Below are 23434 nucleotides of genomic sequence, written 5' to 3' on the forward strand. Positions count from 1 at the left end.
TTGTGTTATTGTCTTGAGTTGTGGTGGTTGTGTTATTGTCTTATTGAGTTGTGTTATTGTCTTATTGAGTTGTGTTATTGTCTTATTGAGTTGTGTTATTGTCTTATTGAGTTTGTTATTGTCTTATTGAGTTGTGTTATTGTCTTATTGAGTTGTGTTATTGTCTTATTGAGTTGTGTTATTGTCTTATTGAGTTGTGTTATTGTCTTATTGAGTTGTGTTATTGTCTTATTGAGTTGTGTTATTACATAGCTCAGTGAAACTATGATGTGGACACCTGCGGGTCAATCCCTCACAACTCTACATATGAATATTCCAGCGTTGACACGAGAAGCCACACGCCTGTAGCATGATCTCACATTCCACTCCAACGTGGCAGCAAAAATATTACATGAGTTTGTCTTTGTATTGGTATTTCGTTTTTATGGTGGAGCTTATGTGCCTCAGCCCCACCACTCTAATGACTAGGCTCCATTTGGTTTTGGTTAAACTTGACATCAAATAACCTTTGTATGAATGTTGTGTAATGGGTTGATAATTACTTTACAGGCTGTTATTATTACTGTAGAACGGGACCTAACGGGGGGGCCTGTAGTTAGTCAGCTCTCCTCTTGCCGTTAGGTCAGCCACAGAGCCACAGGCTAAACATTCACCTTGCGTCTCTCAGCAGCAGTCTTGGCCCGATCAGATGGAATGTGTGCCATTGATGTCTGTCTGTCAGTCTGTCTGTCGTTCCAGTCCAGCCCGGCCCAGTCTGCTGGGTTTGATGTGTAGTCTGTCTGTCGGTCCAGTCCAGCCCGGCCCAGTCTGCTGGGTTTGATGTGTAGTCTGTCTGTCGGTCCAGTCCAGCCCGGCCCAGTCTGCTGGGTTTGATGTGTAGTCTGTCTGTCGGTCCAGTCCAGCCCGGCCCAGTCTGCTGGGTTTGATGTGTAGTCTGTCTGTCGGTCCAGTCCAGCCCGGCCCAGTCTGCTGGGTTTGATGTGTAGTCTGTCTATCGGTCCAGTCCAGCCCGGCCCAGTCTGCTGGGTTTGATGTGTAGTCTGTCTATCGGTCCAGTCCAGCCCGGCCCAGTCTGCTGGGTTTGATGTGTAGTCTGTCGGTCCAGTCCAGCCCGGCCCAGTCTGCTGGGTTTGATGTGTAGTCTGTCTATCGGTCCAGTCCAGCCCGGCCCAGTCTGCTGGGTTTGATGTGTAGTCTGTCTGTCTGTCCAGTCCAGCCCGGCCCAGTCTGCTGGGTTTGATGTGTAGTCTGTCTATCGGTCCAGTCCAGCCCGGCCCAGTCTGCTGGGTTTGATGTAGTCTGTCTGTCTGTCCAGTCCAGCCCGGCCCAGTCTGCTGGGTTTGGTTTGATGTGTAGTCTGCTATCGGTCCAGTCCAGCCCGGCCCAGTCTGCTGGGTTTGATGTGTAGTCTGTCTGTCGGTCCAGTCCAGCCCGGCCCAGTCTGCTGGGTTTGATGTGTAGTCTGTCTGTCTGTCCAGTCCAGCCCGGCCCAGTCTGCTGGGTTTGATGTGTAGTCTGTCGTTCCAGTCCAGCCCGGCCCAGTCTGCTGGGTTTGATGTGTAGTCTGTCTGTCTGTCCAGTCCAGCCCGGCCCAGTCTGCTGGGTTTGATGTGTAGTCTGTCTGTCGGTCCAGTCCAGCCCGGCCCAGTCTGCTGGGTTTGATGGGTAGTCTGTCTGTCTGTCCAGTCCAGCCCGGCCCAGTCTGCTGGGTTTGATGTGTAGTCTGTCTGTCTGTCCAGTCCAGCCCGGCCCAGTCTGCTGGGTTTGATGTGTAGTCTGTCTGTCTGTCCAGTCCAGCCCGGCCCAGTCTGCTGGGTTTGATGTGTAGTCTGTCTGTCGGTCCAGTCCAGCCCGGCCCAGTCTGCTGGGTTTGATGGGTAGTCTGTCTGTCGGTCCAGTCCAGCCCGGCCCAGTCTGCTGGGTTTGATGTGTAGTCTGGGACCGTGCTGCTGGGAGCAGTGATAAACTGAAGCCATCAGCTGCTTTGCTCTTTCATGTGCAGCTCAAACAGGGTCCACACACTGAGGCTTTCAACTGAGAGCCAGCCGACCATCCTGGGCAGAAAACCAAGGGTAAACTTCTCACTTAACTTCAAGTGGCTTTTCTTCAGGATCCCTGAAATTAGGACATGTAGGAGTCTCCCAGGCCTCAGCTTTGACATTGGGATTCTGCTGTGTCATGGTGATGGGGACTCATGACAACCACGGTTGTAGTTTAGTTTGTCCCCTGCAGGTCTTTACTCACTACTCAATGTCCTCTAGAGTGTTTCACTTTAACCGGGGGGGGGGGTTCCTTTGCTGTGGTGACTGTAGGAAGAGGTGGAGGGAGGGATGAGTGGAGGGAGGGAGGGAGGGAGGGAGGCAGAGAGGGAGGGAGGCAGAGACGACAGACAACTCTCAACACAGTGGGTGGTGGTGTTTGTTCTGCTGAAGTAAATAAAAGAAGAAGCTCCCATAACAACTCTCCTCTCCTCTCCTCTCCTCTCCTCTCCTTTGAATTGATTATTCAGAGAATCGAAGGCAAATTTAAACAAACCTGAGCCAGCAAGGTAATCCTCAGAGGACGAACATCAATAAATGAATCTTTAGATAATTCATTACTATTACAAATGACAAAAGTCCATTATTTGAATGTAGTTGTTTTATAATTCCTCCAGAGTTGATTGTTTGATGTCTGGAAGGTGTTTGAACTTCACAGAACATCCATCACTTCTATCACTTCACTGGTAATACAGCCCCACTGTCTGCACTGCCCCAATACAATACATTATTACATTACCATACATTACATTACATTACATTACATTACAATACAATACCATTACCATACAATACAATACATTACAATACATTACATACAATACAATACATTACATTACATTACATTACAATACATTACATTACAATACATTACATTACATTACATTACAATACAATACATTACAATACATTACATTACATTACATTACATTACAATACCATTACCATACAATACATTACATTACATTACATTACAATACATTACCATACAATACATTACATTACATTACATTACAATACAATACATTACATTACAATACATTACATTACATTACAATACAATACCATTACCATACAATACATTACATTACATTACATTACATTACATTACATTACATTACAATACAATACAATACAATACAATACATTACATTACATTACAATACATTACATTACATTACATTACATTACATTACATTACAATACATTACATTACATTACATTACATTACATTACATTACAATACATTACCATACATTACATTACATTACATTACATTACATTACATTACATTACATTACATTACATTACATTACCATACAATACATTACATTACATTACATTACATTACAATACATACATTACATTACATTACAATACATTACATTACATTACATTACATTACCATACAATACATTACATTACATTACATTACATTACATTACATTACCATACAATACATTACCATACATTACATTACATTACAATACATTACATTACATTACCATACAATACATTACATTACATTATTACAATACATTACATTACATTACCATACAATACATTACATTACATTACCATACAATACATTACATTACATTACATTACATTACCATACAATACATTACATTACATTACATTACATTACAATACATTACATTACATTACCATACAATACATTACATTACATTACCATACAATACATTACATTACATTACATTACATTACATTACCATACAATACATTACATTACATTACATTACATTACATTACATTACCATACATTACATTACATTACAATACATTACATTACATTACATTACAATACAATTACATTACCATACAATACATTACATTACATTACATTACAATACAATACCATTACCATACATTACATTACATTACATTACATACATTACATACATTACATTACATTACAATACAATACATTACATTACATTACATTACATTACATTACAATACAATACATTACATTACATTACAATACAATACAATACATTACATTACATTACAATACAATACAATACATTACATTACAATACATTACATTACATTACCATACAATACCATTACCATACATTACCATACAATACAATACAATATAATACAATACATTACAATACATTACCATACAATACATTACATTACATTACATTACAATACATTACCATACAATACAATACAATACAATACAATACAATACAATACATTACATTACAATACAATTACATTACCATACATTACATTACCATACAATACCATGCAATACAATACATTACAAGACATTACATTACAATACAATACACTATAATACAATATAATACAATACATTACCTTACAATATAATTTCATTACATTAACATACAATGCAATACCATACAATAAAATACATTACAATACCATGCAATACAATACATTACATTACCAATACATTACACTACATTACACTACATTACAATGCAATACATTACAATACATTACAATGCAATACATTACAATACATTACACTACATTACAAGACATTACATTACCAATACATTACACTACATTACAATGCAATACATTACAATACCTTCCACTACGTTACATTACAATGCAATACATTACAATACATTACAATACATGACACTACATTACACTACATTACAATACAATACAGTATAATACATTATAATACATTACAATACATGACACTACATTACACTACATTACAATACAATACAGTATAATACATTATAATACATTACAATACAATATAATGCATTACAATACATTATAATACATTACAATACATTATAATACATTATAATACATTTACAATACAATACAATGCATTACAATACATTATAATACATTATAATACATTACAATACATTACAATACATTATAATACATTACACTACATTATAATACATTACAATACATTACAATACATTACAATACATTACAATACATTACAATACATTATAATACATTACAATACATTATAATACATTACACTACATTACAATACATTACAATAAATTATAATACATTACAATACATTACAATACATTACAATACATTATAATACATTATAATACATTACAATACATTACAATACAATACAATACATTATAATACATTACAATACAATGCAATACATTACAATACATCACCATACAATACAATGCAATACATTACAATACATCACCATACAATACAATGCAATACATTACCATACAATACAATGCAATACATTACCATACAATACAATGCAATACATTACCATACAATACAATACAATACACTACATTACAATACATTACCATACAATACAATACAATACAATACAATACAATACAATACACTACACTACATTACATTACATTACAAAACAATGAGTTCTGTTAAATAAAGGAATGTCTTTATTTGATGGTGATGGTCCTCTACACTGCTGCTGTCGTCCTCCCTAAACCTGATTTACTGACTGCTGTTGTCGTCCTCCCTAAACCTGATTTACTGACTGCTGTTGTCGTCCTCCCTAAACCTGATTTACTGACTGCTGTTGTCGTCCTCCCTAAACCTGATTTACTGACTGCTGTTGTCGTCCTCCCTAAACCTGATTTACTGACTGCTGTTGTCGTCCTCCCTAAACCTGATTTACTGACTGCTGTTGTCGTCCTCCCTAAACCTGATTTACTGACTGCTGTTGTCGTTCTCCCTAAACCTGATTTACTGACTGCTGTTGTCGTCCTCCCTAAACCTGATTTACTGACTGCTGTTGTCGTCCTCCCTAAACCTGATTCACTGACTGCTGTTGTCGTCCTCCCTAAACCTGATTTACTGACTGCTGTTGTCGTCCTCCCTAAACCTGATTTACTGACTGCTGTTGTCGTCCTCCCTAAACCTGATTTACTGACTGCTGTTGTCGTCCTCCCTAAACCTGATTTACTGACTGCTGTTGTCGTCCTCCCTAAACCTGATTTACTGACTGCTGTTGTCGTCCTCCCTAAACCTGATTTACTGACTGCTGTTGTCGTCCTCCCTAAACCTGATTTACTGACTGCTGTTGTCGTCCTCCCTAAACCTGATTTACTGACTGCTGTTGTCGTCCTCCCTAAACCTGATTTACTGACTGCTGTTGTCGTCCTCCCTAAACCTGATTTACTGACTGCTGTTCTCGTCCTCCCTAAACCTGATTTACTGACTGCTGTTGTCGTCCTCCCTAAACCTGATTTACTGACTGCTGTTGTCGTCCTCCCTAAACCTGATTTACTGACTGCTGTTGTCGTCCTCCCTAAACCTGATTTACTGACTGCTGTTGTCGTCCTCCCTAAACCTGATTTACTGACTGCTGTTGTCGTCCTCCCTAAACCTGATTTACTGACTGCTGTTGTCGTCCTCCCTAAACCTGATTTACTGACTGCTGTTGTCGTCCTCCCTAAACCTGATTTACTGACTGCTGTTGTCGTCCTCCCTAAACCTGATTTACTGACTGCTGTTGTCGTCCTCCCTAAACCTGATTTACTGACTGCTGTTGTCGTCCTCCCTAAACCTGATTTACTGACTGCTGTTGTCGTCCTCCCTAAACCTGATTTACTGACTGCTGTTGTCGTCCTCCCTAAACCTGATTTACTGACTGCTGTGGAATCCTTCCATTAGCCCAGTGTGTTGGAGTGTGTGTGTGCATGCATGTGTGTGTATGTGTGTGTGTGTTTAACAACTAAAACTCTTATCTCTCCCAGAGCTGGCTTCTAGAGAGGTCATTTTCCCAGGCACTCTAAGCTGAAGTCTGCCTGGTCTGGACAGCATCCCACCGTGGTAGAGTCTCTTCTACCACGTTTTTCTGGCTCTTCCTTCTCAAAGACATAGAGATGTTAAGAAACACCACTGTATCTGGGACGGTACAGCAACAGGCATTAGTGTTTACAAACAGACAGCTCACTGTCTCTGTCCTTCACGTGATGCGTCCGCTGTGTGATGTCGTTTCTCTCTGTTCTGTAGTTTCTGAATGTTCAATAAAAACGGACCTTGAAAATGGCCGTCTGGAAAGGTTCCTTTCGTTTCCTGTATTTTGAAGAGCATTTTTTTGCATTTATGTTGTTGTCTTGGACCAAATCTGCACAGCAAAAGTCTCACGATATTCACGTTGTCATTCATGGACTGTGACCGACTGTTTCCTCTACTTATCTACATTCATATTGTTTTCTGATGTTATTTTCTCCCGCTGTCTGGTTGTCCTGCAGTGGAGCTGTTAGTCTGTACGACTCAGGCCACAGCTGACATAGTGACCCGGGTTCTCCTGTCTTACCCTCTTTCCAGCGGATCCTTTTGTCTGTACGACTCAGGCCATAGCTGACATAGTGATACTGGTGGATGGATCCTGGAGCATCGGGAGGCTCAACTTCCGCTTGGTCCGCATGTTCCTGGAGAACCTGGTCAGCGCTTTCAGCGTCGGGATCGACCAGACCAGGATAGGTAAGCATTAGCATCACTGTCTGTTATTGACCAGGATAGGTAAGCATTAGCATCACTATCTGTTATTGGCCAGGATAGGTAAGCATTAGCATCACTGTCTGTTATTGACCAGGATAGGTAAGCATTAGCATCACTATCTGTTATTGACCAGGATAGGTAAGCATTAGCATCACTGTCTGTTATTGACCAGGATAGGTAAGCATTAGCATCACTATCTGTTATTGACCAGGATAGGTAAGCATTAGCATCACTGTCTGTTATTGACCAGGATAGGTAAGCATTAGCATCACTATCTGTTATTGACCAGGATAGGTAAACATTAGCATCACTGTCTGTTATTGACCAGGATAGGTAAGCATTAGCATCACTATCTGTTATTGACCAGGATAGGTAAGCATTAGCATCACTGTCTGTTATTGACCAGGATAGGTAAGCATTAGCATCACTGTCTGTTATTGACCAGGATAGGTAAGCATTAGCATCACTATCTGTTATTGACCAGGATAGGTAAGCATTAGCATCACTGTCTGTTATTGACCATAAGCATTAGCATACTGTCTGTTATTGACCAGGATAGGTAAGCATTAGCATCACTATCTGTTATTGACCAGGATAGGTAAGCATTAGCATCACTGTCTGTTATTGACCAGGATAGGTAAGCATTAGCATCACTGTCTGTTATTGACCAGGATAGGTAAGCATTAGCATCACTATCTGTTATTGACCAGGATAGGTAAGCATTAGCATCACTGTCTGTTATTGACCAGGATAGGTAAGCATTAGCATCACTATCTGTTATTGACCAGGATAGGTAAGCATTAGCATCACCGCCTGTTATTAGCCGTACTGTACTGTCACAGGGTTCAATAGCCTTACTGTACTGTCACAGGGTTCAATAGCCTTACTGTACTGTACTGTCACAGGGTTCAATAGCCTTACTGTACTGCACAGGGTTCAATAGCCTTACTGTACTGTCACAGGGTTCAATAGCCTTACTGTACTGTACTGTCACAGGGCTCAATAGCCTTACTGTACTGTCACAGGGCTCAATAGCCTTACTGTACTGTCACAGGGTTCAATAGCCTTACTGTACTGTACTGTCACAGGGTTCAATAGCCTTACTGTACTGTCACAGGGTTCAATAGCCTTACTGTACTGTCACAGGGTTCAATAGCCTTACTGTACTGTCACAGGGTTCAATAGCCTTACTGTACTGTACTGTCACAGGGTTCAATAGCCTTACTGTACTGTCACAGGGTTCAATAGCCTTACTGTACTGTCACAGGGTTCAATAGCCTTACTGTACTGTCACAGGGTTCAATAGCCTTACTGTACTGTACTGTCACAGGGGTCAATAGCCTTACTGTACTGTCACAGGGTTCAATAGCCTTACTGTACTGTCACAGGGTTCAATAGCCTTACTGTACTGTCACAGGGGTCAATAGCCTTACTGTACTGTCACAGGGTTCAATAGCCTTACTGTACTGTCACAGGGTTCAATAGCCTTACTGTACTGTCACAGGGTTCAATAGCCTTACTGTACTGTCACAGGGGTCAATAGCCTTACTGTACTGTCACAGGGTTCAATAGCCTTACTGTACTGTCACAGGGTTCAATAGCCTTACTGTACTGTCACAGGGTTCAATAGCCTTACTGTACTGTCACACAGTTCAATAGCCTTACTGTACTGTCACAGAGTTCAATAGCCTTACTGTACTGTCACAGGGTTCAATAGCCTTACTGTACTGTCACAGGGTTCAATAGCCTTACTGTACTGTCACAGGGGTCAATAGCCTTACTGTACTGTCACAGGGTTCAATAGCCTTACTGTACTGTACTGTCACAGGGTTCAATAGCCTTACTGTACTGTCACAGGGTTCAATAGCCTTACTGTACTGTACTGTCACAGGGTTCAATAGCCTTACTGTACTGTCACAGAGTTCAATAGCCTTACTGTACTGTACTGTCACAGGGTTCAATAGCCTTACTTACTGTACTGTACTGTCACAGAGTTCAATAGCCTTACTGTACTGTACTGTCACAGGGTTCAATAGCCTTACTGTACTGTACTGGGTTCAATAGCCTTACTGTACTGTCACAGGGTTCAATAGCCTTACTGTACTGTCACAGAGTTCAATAGCCTTACTGTACTGTCACAGGGTTCAATAGCCTTACTGTACTGTCACAGGGTTCAATAGCCTTACTGTACTGTCACAGGGTTCAATAGCCTTACTGTACTGTACTGTCACAGGGTTCAATAGCCTTACTGTACTGTACTGTCACAGGGTTCAATAGCCTTACTGTACTGTCACAGGGTTCAATAGCCTGGTCAAATGCAAGTGTGAAGTATATTCCCTTATATACTCCTTATCCTATAAATGAAATCTATATTATTGTATTGTGCTGTATTCCCTCCCAGGTCTGGCCCAGTACAGTGGGGACCCCAGGATAGAGTGGCATCTGAATGCCTTCACCACTAAAGATGCAGTCCTGGATGCTGTGAAGAACCTGCCCTATAAGGGAGGCAACACACTGACAGGTACAATTCACCAGCAGCTCCCTCTGACTGCATCCCTAGTGACAGCTATGGAAAGGTCAGAGGGGGACGTTTAGCCATGCTTAATACACAATCGTATTGAAATCTGTTTATAGATTTTTTGCATGAATGTAAAGCATTTTGTTAAGGGTAACAATAATTTGTTTTATTTTATACCTTTATTAAACTAGGCAAGTCAGTTAAGAACAAATTCTTATTTTCAATGACAGCCTAGGAACAGTGGGTTAACTTGCCTGTTCAGGGGCAGAACAACAGATTTGTACCTTGTCAGCTCGGGGATATGAACTTGCAACGTTCCACTTCCTAGTCCAATGCTCTAACCACTAGGCTACCCTGCCGCCCCAGGGCAGCCTAGTGAGGGAAGTCTATATGACTTTTAGATGTATCAACCAGTGGAGCCATCGTCAGGGAACTGTCTGTCTATCTGTCTGTCTGTCTAGCTGTCTAGTTTTATATCTGTCTGTCTATCTGTGTATCTGTCTAGCTGTCTAGTTTTCTTTCTGTCTGTCTATCTGTGTATCCGTCTATCTGTGTAGCTGTGTAGCTGTCTATCTGTGTAGCTGTGTAGCTGTGTATCTGTGTAGCTGTGTATCTATCTAGCTGTCTATCTGTGTAGCTGTCTATCTGTGTAGCTGTCTAGCTGTCTATCTGTGTAGCTGTCTATCTGTGTATCTGTCTAGCTGTCTATCTGTGTATCTATCTAGCTGTCTATCTGTGTAGCTGTCTATCTGTGTAGCTGTCTAGCCGTCTATCTGTGTAGCTGTCTAGCCGTCTATCTGTGTAGCTGTCTAGCTGTCTATCTGTCTAGCTGTCTAGCTGTCTATCTGTCTAGCTGTCTAGCTGTCTAGCTGTATATCTGTCTAGCTGTCTATCTGTCTAGCTGTCTATATGTGTAGTTGTCTAGCTGTCTAGCTGTGTAGCTGTCAAACTGTGTAGCTGTGTGTCTGTGTAGCTGTCTAGCTGTCTATCTGTGTAGCTGTCTATCTGTGTAGCTGTCTATCTGTGTAGCTGTCTAGCTGTGTATCGGTGTACCTGTGTATCTGTCTAGCTGTCTATCTGTGTAGTTGTCTAGCTGTGTAGCTGTCTAGCTGTGCTTCCCACAGTTGTGTCAAGTTGCCCTTAAAAGTCCTTTGGGTGGTGGACCATTCTTGATACACACAGAAAACTGTTGCGTGTGAAAAACCCAGCAGCGTTGAAGTTCTTGACGCTCCTGGCACCTTCTACCACTCCCTGTTCAAAGGCACTTAATATTTTGTCTTGCCCTTTCACCCTCTGAACGACACACACACAATCCATGTCACAATTGTCTCAAGGCTTAAAAATAATGATTTAACCTGTCTCCTCCCCTTCATCTACACTGATTTGAAGTGGATTTAACAAAGTGACATCAATAAGGGATCATAGCTTTCACCTGGTCAGTCTATGTTATGGAAAGAGCAGGTGTTCCTAATGTTTTGTCCACTCAGTGTATTTCTGTGTATCTCTGTAGGCCTGGCGCTGACCTATATCCTGGAGAACAGCTTCAAGCCCGAGTCAGGCGCCAGGAGCGGGGTACCCAAAGTCGGTATCCTAATCACAGATGGGAAGTCCCAGGATGACGTGATCCCCCCTGCCCAGAGCCTGAGGGACGCTGGCATCGAACTCTTCGCCATTGGTAGGACTCAAGGCCTTGTTGTCCTTACTGTAGTATGAACACATGATGGTTCTCTTGAGGAGCACTACAGTGAAATATAACTGAAATAAGACATTTACATAAGTATTCAGACCCTTTACTCAGTACTTTGTTGAAGTATTCTCAGGTTTCTCCAGAGATGTTCGATCAGGTTAAAGACCAGGCTCTGGCTGGGCCACTCAAGACCAGGCTCTGGCTGGGCCACTCAAGACCAGGCTCTGGCTGGGTCACTCAAGACCAGGCTCTGGCTGGGTCACTCAAGACCGGGCTCTGGCTGGGTCACTCAAGACCAGGCTCTGGCTGGGTCACTCAAGACCAGGCTCTGGCTGGGTCACTCAAGACCAGGCTCTGGCTGGGTCACTCAAGACCAGGCTCTGGCTGGGTCACTCAAGACCAGGCTCTGGCTGGGTCACTCAAGACCAGGCTCTGGCTGGGTCACTCAAGACCAGGCTCTGGCTGGGCCACTCAAGACCAGGCTCTGGCTGGGTCACTCAAGACCAGGCTCTGGCTGGGTCACTCAAGACCAGGCTCTGGCTGGGTCACTCAAGACCAGGCTCTGGCTGGGCCACTCAAGACCAGGCTCTGGCTGGGTCACTCAAGACCAGGCTCTGGCTGGGCCACTCAAGACCAGGCTCTGGCTGGGCCACTCAAGACCAGGCTCTGGCTGGGTCACTCAAGACCAGGCTCTGGCTGGGCCACTCAAGACCAGGCTCTGGCTGGGCCACTCAAGACCAGGCTCTGGCTGGGCCACTCAAGACCAGGCTCTGGCTGGGCCACTCAAGACCAGGCTCTGGCTGGGCCACTCAAGACCAGGCTCTGGCTGGGTCACTCAAGACCAGGCTCTGGCTGGGTCACTCAAGACCAGGCTCTGGCTGGGTCACTCAAGACCAGGCTCTGGCTGGGTCACTCAAGACCAGGCTCTGGCTGGGTCACTCAAGACCAGGCTCTGGCTGGGTCACTCAAGACCAGGCTCTGGCTGGGTCACTCAAGACCAGGCTCTGACTGGGTCACTCAAGACCAGGCTCTGGCTGGGCCACTCAAGACCAGGCTCTGGCTGGGCCACTCAAGACCAGGCTCTGGCTGGGTCACTCAAGACCAGGCTCTGGCTGGGCCACTCAAGACCAGGCTCTGGCTGGGCCACTGAAGAGGCTGGCTGGGCCACTCAAGACCAGGCTCTGGCTGGGTCACTCAAGACCAGGCTCTGGCTGGGTCACTCAAGACCAGGCTCTGGCTGGGTCACTCAAGACCAGGCTCTGGCTGGGTCACTCAAGACCAGGCTCTGGCTGGGTCACTCAAGGACACTCGGAGACTTGTCACCGAAGCCGCTCCTGCGTTGTCTTGGCTGTGTGCTTAGGGTTGTTGTCCTGTTGGAAGGTGAACCTTCGCCCCAGTCTGAGGTCTTGAGCGCTCTGGAGCAGGTTTTCATCAAGGATCTCTCTGTACTTTGCTCTGTTCATCTTTGCCCCAATGCTGACTAGCTTGGCATTCAGGCCAAAGAGTTCATCAGACCAAATAATCTTGTTTCTCATGGTCTGAGAATCTTTAGGTGCCTTTTGGCGAACCCCAAGCAGGCTGTCATGTGCCTTTTACACGACAGCCTGCTGGAAGGTTCTCCCATCTCCACAGAGGAACTCTAGAGCTCTGCCTGAATGACCATAGGGTTCTTGGTTACTCCCTGACCAAGGCCCTTCTCCCCCTATTGCTCAGTTTGGCTGGGCGGCCAGCTCTAGGATGAGTCTTGGTGGTTCCAAATGGCTTCCATTTAAGAATGATGGAGGCCACTGTGTTCCTGGAGACCTTCAATGCTGCAGAAATGTTGTGGTACCCTTCCCCAGAGCTGTGCCTCGACACAATCCTGTCTCAGAGCTCTACGGACAATTCCTTCGACCTCATGGCTTGGTTTTTGCTCTGACATGCACTGTCAACTGTAGGACTTTTACATAGATAGGTGTGTGCTTTTCTAAATCATGTCCAATCAATTGAATTTACCACAGGTGGACTCCAAGTTGTAGAAACATCTCAAGGATGCACCTGAACTCAATTTCGCGTTTCATAGCAAAGGGTCTGAATACTTATATAAATCAGGTATTTTTTAATAATATTTCATTTTTAATTTGCAAAAATACCTAAAAACCTGTTTTCGCTTCGTCATTATGGGATATTGTGTGTAGATTGGTGAGGATTTATTTTATATAATACATTTTAGAATAAGGATGTAACGTAACATTTTTTGGGGAAAAGTCAAGGGGTCTGAATACTTTCTGAAGGCCCAGTATATTCATGCTGTGAGACTTGATGCTGTCGGTAGGACACAGTTAGTTGTGTTGATGCTGTCGGTAGGACACAGTTAGTTGTGTTGATGCTGTCGGTAGGACACAGTTAGTTGTGTTGATGCTGTCGGTAGGACACAGTTAGTTGTGTTGATGCTGTCGGTAGGACACAGTTAGTTGTTTTGATGCTGTCGGTAGGACACAGTTAGTTGTGTTGATGCTGTCGGTAGGACACAGTTAGTTGTGTTGATGCTGTCGGTAGGACACAGTTAGTTGTGTTGATGCTGTCGGTAGGACACAGTTAGTTGTGTTGATGCTGTCGGTAGGACACAGTTAGTTGTGTTGATGCTGTCGGTAGGACACAGTTAGTTGTGTTGATGCTGTCGGTAGGACACAGTTAGTTGTGTTGATGCTGTCGGTAGGACACAGTTAGTTGTGTTGATGCTGTCGGTAGGACACAGTTAGTTGTGTTGATGCTGTCGGTAGGACACAGTTAGTTGTGTTGATGCTGTCGGTAGGACACAGTTAGTTGTGTTGATGCTGTCGGTAGGACACAGTTAGTTGTGATGATGCTGTCGGTAGGACACAGTTAGTTGTGTTGATGCTGTCGGTAGGACACAGTTAGTTGTGTTGATGCTGTCGGTAGGACACAGTTAGTTGTGATGATGCTGTCGGTAGGACACAGTTAGTGGTTTGGATGCTGTCGGTAGGACACAGTTAGTTGTGTTGATGCTGTCGGTAGGACACAGTTAGTTGTGTTGATGCTGTCGGTAGGACACAGTTAGTGGTGTTGATGCTGTCGGTAGGACACAGTTAGTTGTGTTGATGCTGTCGGTAGGACACAGTTAGTTGTGTTGATGCTGTCGGTAGGACACAGTTAGTTGTGTTGATGCTGTCGGTAGGACACAGTTAGTTGTGTTGATGCTGTCGGTAGGACACAGTTAGTTGTGTTGATGCTGTCGGTAGGACACAGTTAGTTGTGTTGATGCTGTCGGTAGGACACAGTTAGTTGTCTTGATGCTGTCGGTAGGACACAGTTAGTTGTGTTGATGCTGTCGGTAGGACACAGTTAGTTGTGTTGATGCTGTCGGTAGGACACAGTTAGTTGTGTTGATGCTGTCGGTAGGACACAGTTAGTTGTGTTGATGCTGTCGGTAGGACACAGTTAGTTGTCTTGATGCTGTCGGTAGGACACAGTTAGTTGTGTTGATGCTGTCGGTAGGACACAGTTAGTTGTGTTGATGCTGTCGGTAGGACACAGTTAGTTGTGTTGATGCTGTCGGTAGGACACAGTTAGTTGTGTTGATGCTGTCGGTAGGACACAGTTAGTTGTGTTGATGCTGTCGGTAGGACACAGTTAGTTGTGTTGATGCTGTCGGTAGGACACAGTTAGTTGTGTTGATGCTGTCGGTAGGACACAGTTAGTTGTGTTGATGCTGTCGGTAGGACACAGTTAGTTGTGTTGATGCTGTCGGTAGGACACAGTTAGTGGTTTTAAAGGTAAAGGCTGACATGGTGACACGCTTGGATACACTTTTGTCCTTTGTGTTTTGTTAAGGGAAACAAAAGGAAATGGATAGATCTTAATCTTAATCTAAATCTTGATATAAATTTGGATCTAAATCTTAATCTAAATCTAGATCTTGATCTTAATCTTGATCTTAATCTTAATCTAAATCTTGATCTAAATCTTAATCGAAATCTAGATCTTGATCTTAATCTAAATCTTGATCTAAATCTTAATCTAAATCTTCACCTAGATCTTAATCTTGATCTGGATCTTAATCTTGATCTACATCTTAATCTACATCTAAATCTAGATCTTAATCTTGATCTTAATCTTGATTTTAGTGCTCTCTCTCCCTGTGTGCAGGTGTAAAGAATGCTGATGAGAATGAGCTGAGGGCCATAGCTTCTGAGCCTGACAACACTCATGTGTACAACGTGGCAGACTTCAGCATCATGAGCTCTATCATAGAGGGACTGACCCAGGTAGTCTGTGAACGGGTAGAGGAGCAGGACAAGGAGATCAAAGGTGAACAAATCAAATCAGAGAGCAAAGATGTTGGCACGTCAGTCCTCAAACTACTGTATATCTTTACAGTACATACTGTCTCATTCACTTAGACACAGTACCCAGTCTTCAGTCCTCATACTACTGTATATCTTTACAGTACATACTGTCTCATTCACTTAGACACAGTACCCAGTCTTCAGTCCTCATACTACTGTATATCTTTACAGTACATACTGTCTCATTCACTTAGACACAGTACCCAGTCTTCAGTCCTCATACTACTGTATATCTTTACAGTACATACTGTCTCATTCACTTAGACATAGTGCCCAGTCTTCAGTCCTCATACTACTGTATATCTTTACAGTACATACTGTCTCATTCACTTAGACACAGTACCCAGTCTTCAGTCCTCATACTACTGTATATCTTTACAGTACATACTGATCTAAATCTTAATAGACACATCTAGTCTTCATTCACTTAAATCTTGTACCCAGTCTTCAGTCCTCATACTATTGTATATCTTTACAGTACATACTGTCTCATTCTGACACATCTTACCCAGTCTTCAGTCCTCATACTATTGTATATCTTTACAGTACATACTGTCTCATTCACTAGACACAGTACCCAGTCTTCAGTCCTCATACTACTGTATATCTTTACAGTACATACTGTCTCATTCTAGACACAGTACCCAGTCTTCAGTGTACTACTGTGTATCTTTACAGTACATACTGTCTCATTCACTTAGACACAGTACCCAGTCTTCAGTCCTCATACTACTGTATATCTTTACAGTACATACTGTCTCATTCACTTAGACACAGTACCCAGTCTTCAGTCCTCATACTACTGTATATCTTTACAGGGACTGACCCACTGTCTCATTCACTTAGACACAGTACCCAGTCTTCAGTCCTCATACTACTGTATATCTTTACAGTACATACTGTCTCATTCACTTAGACACAGTACCCAGTCTTCAGTCCTCATACTACTGTATATCTTTACAGTACATACTGTCTCATTCACTTAGACACAGTACCCAGTCTTCAGTCCTCATACTACTGTATATCTTTACAGTACATACTGTCTCATTCACTTAGACACAGTACCCAGTCTTCAGTCCTCATACTACTGTATATCTTTACAGTACATACTGTCTCATTCACTTAGACACAGTACCCAGTCTTCAGTCCTCATACTACTGTATATCTTTACAGTACATACTGTCTCATTCACTTAGACACAGTACCCAGTCTTCAGTCCTCATACTACTGTATATCTTTACAGTACATACTATCTCATTCACTTAGACATAGTGCCCAGTCTTTAATATTGAGCAGGCCTCAGGTTGTCACTACAAATCTGTGCTGAAATAATTCCTGTGTATTTAATACACTTCATACTTAATCATCATGTAGAATCATCATAATGCTGTCCATATGTAGTGCATACTGAATAAACACGCACTTACACATACACACTTAGAAAAAAGGGTTCCAGAAGGGTCCTTTCGGCTGTCCCCATAGGAATACCTTTATTGGTTACAGGTAGAACCCTTCTGGGTTCCATTTAGAACCCTCTATGGAAAGAGTTCTACATGGAACACTTTTGGGTTCCTTGTAGAACCTGGAGCCAAAAGGGTTCTAGTTGGAACCAAAAATAGTTCTTCATAGGGTTCTCCTATGGGGACAGCCAAAGAACCCTTTTAGGTTCTAGATAGCATATTTTATTTCTAAGAGTGTACTGTACAAACTTTCCATACCATGCATTCTCTAACGATCTGTTGTGATGTATCTCCAGGAGAGTCTGCAGGTCAGGAGACACAGGGAGCTCCTCAGGACCTAGTGACATCAACATGTCCATACAGTATACTGTACAGTCTGTCACCTTAGTACAGGACAGCATCATCTATCTGAATGTGTGTTCCTCCAGGAGAGTCTGCAGGTCAGGAGACACAGGGAGCTCCTCAGGACCTAGTGACATCAGAGGTGACAGCCAGGAGTTTCAGGGTGTCCTGGAGTCACGCTCCCGGCAGTGTAGAGAAGTACCGTGTGGTGTTCTACCCTGCTACCCAGGGAGGACGGCCTGAAGAGGTATACACACTCCATCTTACTCTCCCACCCAATAGGGTTTTTGATGTCCCATCTGCTGTAGGTGAAACAAAAGGGTTTGGAACCTAAATGATTTTCTAATTGTTTCGTTCTCGAATAGAATCACAATTTTTGTATCGTTCCGTTCCACCGTTCCGAACAGAACATTAAAGTTCTGAACTGGTTCAAACCCTAAAAAAGTATCAGTTTATATTTAGAATTTCTGTTCCTTTTTTTAACGTGTAAAATCGACAGTTGTTTACATTTAGCTCATTAAATGACCACCAATCGTTCCAGGTTCCGTTTCTGTTCCTATGAAAAATTTACATTACTGGATGTATTGACTCCAGATGTTCAGTCTCTGTGTGTCTCTCTGACCCAGTCTCTGTGTATCTCTGTATCTCTCTGACCCAGTCTCTGTGTATCTCTCTGACCCAGTATCTCTGTGTATCTCTCTGACCCAGTATCTCTGTGTATCTCTCTGACCCAGTCTCTGTGTATCTCTAAGACCCAGTATCTGTGTATCTCTCTGACCCAGTCGCTCTGTATCTCTCTGACCCAGTCTCTGTGTATCTCTCTGACCCAGTATCTGTGTATCTCTGACCCAGTCTCTGTGTATCGCTCTGACCCAGTGTCTGTGTATCTCTCTGACCCAGTCTCTCTGTATCTCTCTGACCCAGTCTCTGTGTATCTCTCTGACCCAGTGTCTCTGTGTATCTTTGTGTATCTCTCTGACCCAGTATCTCTGTGTATCTCTCTTTGTGTCTCTCTGACCCAGTCTCTGTGTATCTCTCTGACCCAGTATCTCTGTGTATCTCTCTGACCCAGTCTCTGTGTGTCTCTCTGACCCAGTCTCTGTGTGTCTCTGTGTATCTCTGTATCTCTCTGACCCAGTATCTCTGTGTATCTCTCTGACCCAGTCTCTTTGTATCTCTCTGACCCAGTCTCTGTGTATCTCTCTGTATCTCTATGACCCAGTATCTGTGTATCTCTCTGACCCAGTCTCTGTGTATCGCTCTGACCCAGTATCTCTGTGTATCTCTCTGACCCAGTCTCTCTGTATCTCTCTGACCCAGTCTCTGTGTATCTCTCTGACCCAGTATCTCTGCGTATCTTTGTGTATCTCTCTGACCCAGTATCTCTGTGTATCTCTCTTTGTGTCTCTCTGACCCAGTCTCTGTGTATCTCTCTGACCCAGTCTCTGTGTATCTCTCTGACCCAGTATCTCTGTATCGCTCTGACTCAGTCTCTCTGTATCTCTCTGACCCAGTCTCTGTGTATCTCTCTGACCCAGTGTCTCTGTGTATCTTTGTGTATCTCTCTGACCCAGTATCTCTGTGTATCTCTCTTTGTGTCTCTCTGACCCAGTCTCTGTGTATCTCTCTGACCCAGTATCTCTGTGTATCTCTCTGACCCAGTCTCTGTGTATCTCTCTGACCCAGTCTCTGTGTCTCTGTGTGTATCTCTCTGACCCAGTCTGTGTATCTCTCTGACCCAGTATCTGTGTATCTTTGTGTATCTCTCTGACCCAGTCTCTGTGTATCTCTCTTTGTGTCTCTCTGACCCAGTCTCTGTGTATCTCTCTGACCCAGTCTCTGTGTATCTCTCTGACCCAGTCTCTGTGTATCTCTCTGACCCAGTCTCTGTGTATCTCTCTGACCCAGTCTCTGTGTATCTCTCTGACCCAGTCTCTGTGTATCTCTCTGACCCAGTATCTCTGTATCTCTCTGACCCAGTCTCTGTGTATCTCTCTGACCCAGTATCTCTGTATCTCTGTGTTCTCTCTGACCCAGTATCTCTGTGTATCTCTCTCTTTGTGTCTCTCTGACCCAGTCTCTGTGTATCTCTCTGACCCAGTCTCTGTGTATCTCTCTGACCCAGTCTCTGTCTCTCTGACCCAGTCTCTCTCTGACCCAGTCTCTGTGTATCTCTCTGACCCAGTATCTGTGTATCTCTCTGACCCAGTCTCTGTGTATCTCTCTGACCCAGTATCTCTGTGTATCTCTCTGACCCAGTCTCTGTGTATCTCTCTGTATCTCTCTGACCCAGTCTCTGTGTATCTCTCTGACCCAGTCTCTGTGTATCTCTCTGACCCAGTATCTGTGTATCTCTCTGACCCAGTCTCTGTGTATCGCTCTGACCCAGTCTCTGTGTATCTATCTGACCCAGTGTCTCTGTGTATCTTTGTGTATCTCTCTGACCCAGTCTCTGTGTATCTCTCTGACCCAGTCTCTGTGTGTCTCTCTGACCCAGTCTCTGTGTGTCTCTCTGTATCTCTCTGACCCAGTATCTCTGTGTATCTCTCTGACCCAGTCTCTGTGTATCTCTCTGACCCAGTCTCTGTGTATCTCTCTGACCCAGTCTCTGTGTATCTCTCTGACCCAGTGTCTGTGTATCTCTCTGACCCAGTCTCTCTGTGACCCAGTCTCTTTGTGTATCTCTCTGACCCAGTATCTCTGTGTAGTCTCTCTCTCTGTGTATCTCTCTGACCCAGTCTCTGACCCAGTCTCTGTGTATCTCTCTGACCCAGTCTCTCTCTGACCCAGTCTCTCTGTATCTCTGTGTATCTCTCTGACCCAGTATATCTGTGTATCTTTGTGTATCTCTCTGACCCAGTATCTCTGTGTATCTCTCTTTGTGTCTCTCTGACCCAGTCTCTGTGTATCTCTCTGACCCAGTCTCTGTGTATCTCTCTGACCCAGTCTCTGTGTATCTCTCTGACCCAGTCTCTGTGTATCTCTCTGACCCAGTCTCTGTGTCTCTGTGTATCTCTCTGAGCCAGTCTCTGTGTATCTCTCTGACCCAGTCTCTGTGTATCTCTCTGACCCAGTCTCTGTGTATCTCTCTGTATCTCTATGACCCAGTATCTGTGTATCTCTCTGACCCAGTCTCTGTGTATCGCTCTGACCCAGTCTCTGTGTGTATCTCTCTGACCCAGTCTCTCTGTATCTCTCTGACCCAGTCTCTGTGTATCTCTCTGACCCAGTATCTCTCGTATCTTTGTGTATCTCTCTGACCCAGTATCTCTGTGTATCTCTCTTTGTGTCTCTCTGACCCAGTCTCTGTGTATCTCTCTGACCCAGTCTCTGTGTATCTCTCTGACCCAGTCTCTGTGTATCTCTCTGACTCAGTCTCTGTGTATCTCTCTGACCCAGTCTCTGTGTATCTCTCTGACCCAGTATCTGTGTATCTTTGTGTATCTCTCTGACCCAGTATCTCTGTGTATCTCTCTTTGTGTCTCTCTGACCCAGTCTCTGTGTATCTCTCTGACCCAGTCTCTGTGTATCTCTCTGACCCAGTCTCTGTGTATCTCTCTGACCCAGTCTCTCTGTATCTCTCTGACCCAGTCTCTGTGTATCTCTCTGACCCAGTGTCTCTGTGTATCTTTGTGTATCTCTCTGACCCAGTATCTCTGTGTATCTCTCTTTGTGTCTCTCTGACCCAGTCTCTGTGTATCTCTCTGACCCAGTCTCTGTGTATCTCTCTGACCCAGTCTCTCTGTATCTCTCTGACCCAGTATCTCTGTGTATCTCTCTGACCCAGTATCTCTGTGTATCTCTCTGACCCAGTATCTCTGTGTATCTCTCTGACCCAGTCTCTGTGTATCTCTCTGACCCAGTCTCTGTGTATCTCTCTGACCCAGTATCTCTGTGTATCTCTCTGACCCAGTCTCTGTGTATCTCTCTGACCCAGTCTCTGTGTATCTCTCTGACCCAGTCTCTGTGTATCTCTCTGACCCAGTATCTCTGTGTATCTCTTTGACCCAGTCTCTGTGTATCTCTCTGACCCAGTCTCTGTGTATCTCTCTGACCCAGTCTCTGTGTATCTCTCTGTATCTCTGACCCAGTATCTCTGTATCTCTCTGACCCAGTCTCTGTGTATCGCTCTGACCCAGTGTCTGTGTATCTCTCTGACCCAGTCTCTCTGTATCTCTCTGACCAAGTGTCTGTGTATCTCTCTGACCCAGTATCTCTGCGTATCTTTGTGTATCTCTCTGACCCAGTATCTCTGTGTATCTCTCTTTGTGTCTCTCTGACCCAGTCTCTGTGTATCTCTCTGACCCAGTCTCTGTGTATCTCTCTGACCCAGTCTCTGTGTATTTCTCTGACCCAGTCTCTGTGTATCTCTCTGACCCACTCTCTGTGTATCTCTCTGACCCAGTATATCTGTGTATCTTTGTGTATCTCTCTGACCCAGTATCTCTGTGTATCTCTCTTTGTGTCTCTCTGACCCAGTCTCTGTGTATCTCTCTGACCCAGTCTCTGTGTATCTCTCTGACCCAGTCTCTGTGTATCGCTCTGACCCAGTCTCTGTGTATCGCTCTGACCCAGTCTCTCTGTATCTCTGTGACCCAGTCTGTGTATCTCTCTGACCCAGTATATCTGTGTATCTTTGTGTATCTCTCTGACCCAGTATCTCTGTGTATCTCTTTGTGTCTCTCTGACCCAGTCTCTGTGTATCTCTCTGACCCAGTCTCTGTGTATCTCTCTGACCCAGTCTCTGTGTATCTCTCTGACCCAGTCTCTGTGCATCTCTCTGACCCAGTCTCTGTGTATCTCTCTGACCCAGTCTCTGTGTATCTCTCTGACCCAGTATCTCTGTATCTCTCTGACCCAGTCTCTGTGTATCTCTCTGACCCAGTATCTCTGTATCTCTCTTTGTGTATCTCTGACCCAGTATCTCTGTGTATCTCTCTTTGTGTCTCTCTGACCCAGTCTCTGTGCATCTCTCTGACCCAGTCTCTGTGTATCTCTCTGACCCAGTCTCTGTGCATCTCTCTGACCCAGTCTCTGTGTATCTCTCTGACCCAGTCTCTGTGTATCTCTCTGACCCAGTCTCTGTGTATCTCTCTGACCCAGTCTCTGTGTATCTCTCTGACCCAGTCTCTGTATATCTCTCACCCAGTCTCTGTGTATCTCTCTGACCCAGTATCTCTGTATCTCTCTGACCCAGTCTCTGTGTATCTCTCTGACCCAGTCTCTGTGTATCTCTCTGACCCAGTATCTCTGTATCTCTCTGACCCAGTCTCTGTGTATCTCTGTATCTCTCTGACCCAGTCTCTGTGTATCTCTCTGACCCAGTCTCTGTGTATCTCTCTGACACAGTCTCTGTGTATCTCTGTATCTCTATGACCCAGTATCTGTGTATCTCTCTGACCCAGTCTCTGTGTATCGCTCTGACCCAGTGTCTGTGTATCTCTCTGACCCAGTCTCTCTGTATCTCTCTGACCCAGTGTCTGTGTATCTCTCTGACCCAGTATCTCTGCGTATCTTTGTGTATCTCTCTGACCCAGTAT

General features: G+C 43.9%; 2 protein-coding genes across 3 annotated transcripts in view; one reads left to right on the forward strand and one right to left on the reverse strand.

The window, feature by feature from the left end:
• LOC118379382 (collagen alpha-1(XIV) chain-like) overlaps positions 1-23434 on the forward strand; it is a 208860-nt gene that overhangs the window by 44586 nt on the left and 140840 nt on the right. For both annotated transcript variants that reach the window (XM_052502717.1, XM_052502716.1), the window contains exons 2-6: positions 7365-7520; positions 9940-10059; positions 11567-11731; positions 15893-16054; positions 17981-18141. In XM_052502717.1, the coding sequence (XP_052358677.1) occupies positions 7463-7520; positions 9940-10059; positions 11567-11731; positions 15893-16054; positions 17981-18141 (666 nt within the window). In that variant the 5' untranslated portion in view covers positions 7365-7462. The remainder of the gene's footprint in view (positions 1-7364; positions 7521-9939; positions 10060-11566; positions 11732-15892; positions 16055-17980; positions 18142-23434) is intronic.
• Positions 5489-7464, reverse strand: LOC127919216 (uncharacterized). Its single transcript, XM_052502719.1, has 4 exons — positions 7413-7464; positions 6238-6663; positions 5878-6201; positions 5489-5697 (listed from the first exon to the last, which is right to left on the reverse strand). The coding sequence occupies exons 1-4, from the start codon at positions 7462-7464 to the stop codon at positions 5489-5491; spliced, it is 1011 nt and encodes a 336-aa protein (XP_052358679.1).

This window comes from Oncorhynchus keta, unplaced genomic scaffold (genome assembly GCF_023373465.1).
Source record: "Oncorhynchus keta strain PuntledgeMale-10-30-2019 unplaced genomic scaffold, Oket_V2 Un_contig_16010_pilon_pilon, whole genome shotgun sequence".
In the NCBI taxonomy this organism is placed as follows: domain Eukaryota; kingdom Metazoa; phylum Chordata; class Actinopteri; order Salmoniformes; family Salmonidae; genus Oncorhynchus; species Oncorhynchus keta.